The sequence below is a fragment of the Cyprinodon variegatus genome, unplaced genomic scaffold (genome assembly GCF_000732505.1).
Source record: "Cyprinodon variegatus isolate N-32 unplaced genomic scaffold, C_variegatus-1.0 Scaffold153, whole genome shotgun sequence".
Classification (NCBI taxonomy): Eukaryota; Metazoa; Chordata; class Actinopteri; order Cyprinodontiformes; family Cyprinodontidae; genus Cyprinodon; species Cyprinodon variegatus.
In genome coordinates, this window is record NW_015150606.1 from 119,039 (window position 1) to 120,716 (window position 1,678).

The 1,678-nt window shown below is 35.0% G+C and overlaps 1 protein-coding gene across 1 annotated transcript in view; it reads right to left on the minus strand.

Moving 5' to 3' along the window:
* mpp4 (membrane protein, palmitoylated 4) overlaps positions 1–1,678 on the minus strand; it is a 14,910-nt gene extending 13,232 nt beyond the window's left edge. The window contains exons 1-4 of the mRNA XM_015377404.1: positions 1,584–1,678; positions 1,391–1,512; positions 1,174–1,251; positions 1,014–1,097 (exon numbers count right to left, since the gene is read on the minus strand). Coding sequence (XP_015232890.1) covers positions 1,014–1,097; positions 1,174–1,251; positions 1,391–1,512; positions 1,584–1,641 — 342 coding nt within the window. The 5' untranslated portion in view covers positions 1,642–1,678. The remainder of the gene's footprint in view (positions 1–1,013; positions 1,098–1,173; positions 1,252–1,390; positions 1,513–1,583) is intronic.

Below are 1,678 nucleotides of genomic sequence, written 5' to 3' on the forward strand. Positions count from 1 at the left end.
GAAGCAAGAGGGAAAGGGTGGTGGCTGAAGCTAGACCGAAAACTGGCTGGAGGAATGAATGATCTGGTTGAACTGTCTCTGTAAAGTGCCTTGAGATGATATGTGTTGTGAATTGGGTCCATATAAATATACTGAATTGATTTTAATATTTTATATTGTATATTCTTTAATAGCATATTCAATAATCTAATAAAGTATTAAGTAAACAAACGATACATTGAATTATTCAATGATTTCAGGGTACATTTACAATTTTTTTAACCAAAAAAAAAATGTTACAACTTGTCAATGTATAAACCAGCCAAACCCCTCAGATCTACTCTACATATTCAGAATCAAACAAGGAAAATCTGCTTTTTTTATCTCCACTAATCTAGAAAAACAATAAACTGTCAGAAAATGCTAAAACATTTAATTTAAATCTAAATTATAAACATATTTGTTTAGCATGGCCTGTCAGTACTACCTAAACATTGTTAGTTAGGTTTTTAGTCCAAATTTTCTTTTATTTTTATCAATTATTTAATCCTCTTTTCATGCAATTATCCTCTTTTAAATACTTTTTTTCTTTAATTATTAATGTTCACTGTAAAGTACCTTTTTTTCTCATTTACAGCTTTTTGAACTGTTTTGCTACAGAAACGTTATATATAAATAAACTTGCCCATTTATTTTTTTAAGATATATTATTAATTTGGTCCCTTTTGCCCTGCATAAACGTCAAAGAGGTTAAATTATGATAATTCTTAAAATCATCTTGTGCATTCTAATAAGGATTGGTTAAAGATGCCATTTTTAGTGTTTTCTTTATCAAAATACCATAAAATAAAGTCTATTAAACACTTAACAGAGCTGTTTTTTTTTTAGTTATTAAAGTCATATTTTAGGTATTTTTTATAACTTTGATGTAAGATTTTTTTCAAAATCCTACGTAATTAATGTTTTAAAAATCGACATAATATTTACAGGACCAGTTAACATTTCATACCAGCAGCAAGCGGCTGGTTTCTCACCTGCATGTGGGGCTGTTGGAGGAGACGGTACAGCTCCTTGGCCTCTTCAGAGCAGCATGGCTGGGACCTGATATCTATCAGCAACTACACACAAACCCATGGCAGGTTCAGTTTGTGAGGATTACATTAAACACTACGGTATTATGACTGCATGATGAACCTGCAGTGAGAGTCCTGATGCATAATCCAGAGTCGGAGCAGGAGAGTACGTCAGATACCTTTGAAGACATTCATATACCTGGCAAAAGGAAATTGTTAGAAAAATGCCTTAATTAGGACAATTATAAAGGATCAATAGAGCAGGATATCTATATAAAAAAAAAACAGTGTTGGCTGCAAGGTTTGGCTCTGTTTGATAAAAAGTAGTTTTTTGTAACCTTAAGCAGCGACTGGAGCCAGGACGCCGTCAGCAGACCGTGGAGGATGTCTGCTCCATCAATTTCCTGACTAATAGAGCGCCTCACCTCCTCAATCACATCAGATAGGACCTGACGCAGGCCTGCAGAGTAGTAACCTTCGGATTAGACCGTTAACAACACACCTTAACTCTAATACAGGACTCCTCCTCACCTTGCTCTCCAAGCTCAAAGTGGGGGTTTATAACTTGAGCCTCTGCCGCCTGCCTCATGATCACTAGACCCTCGAACAGCTGTTAACTGCTCACC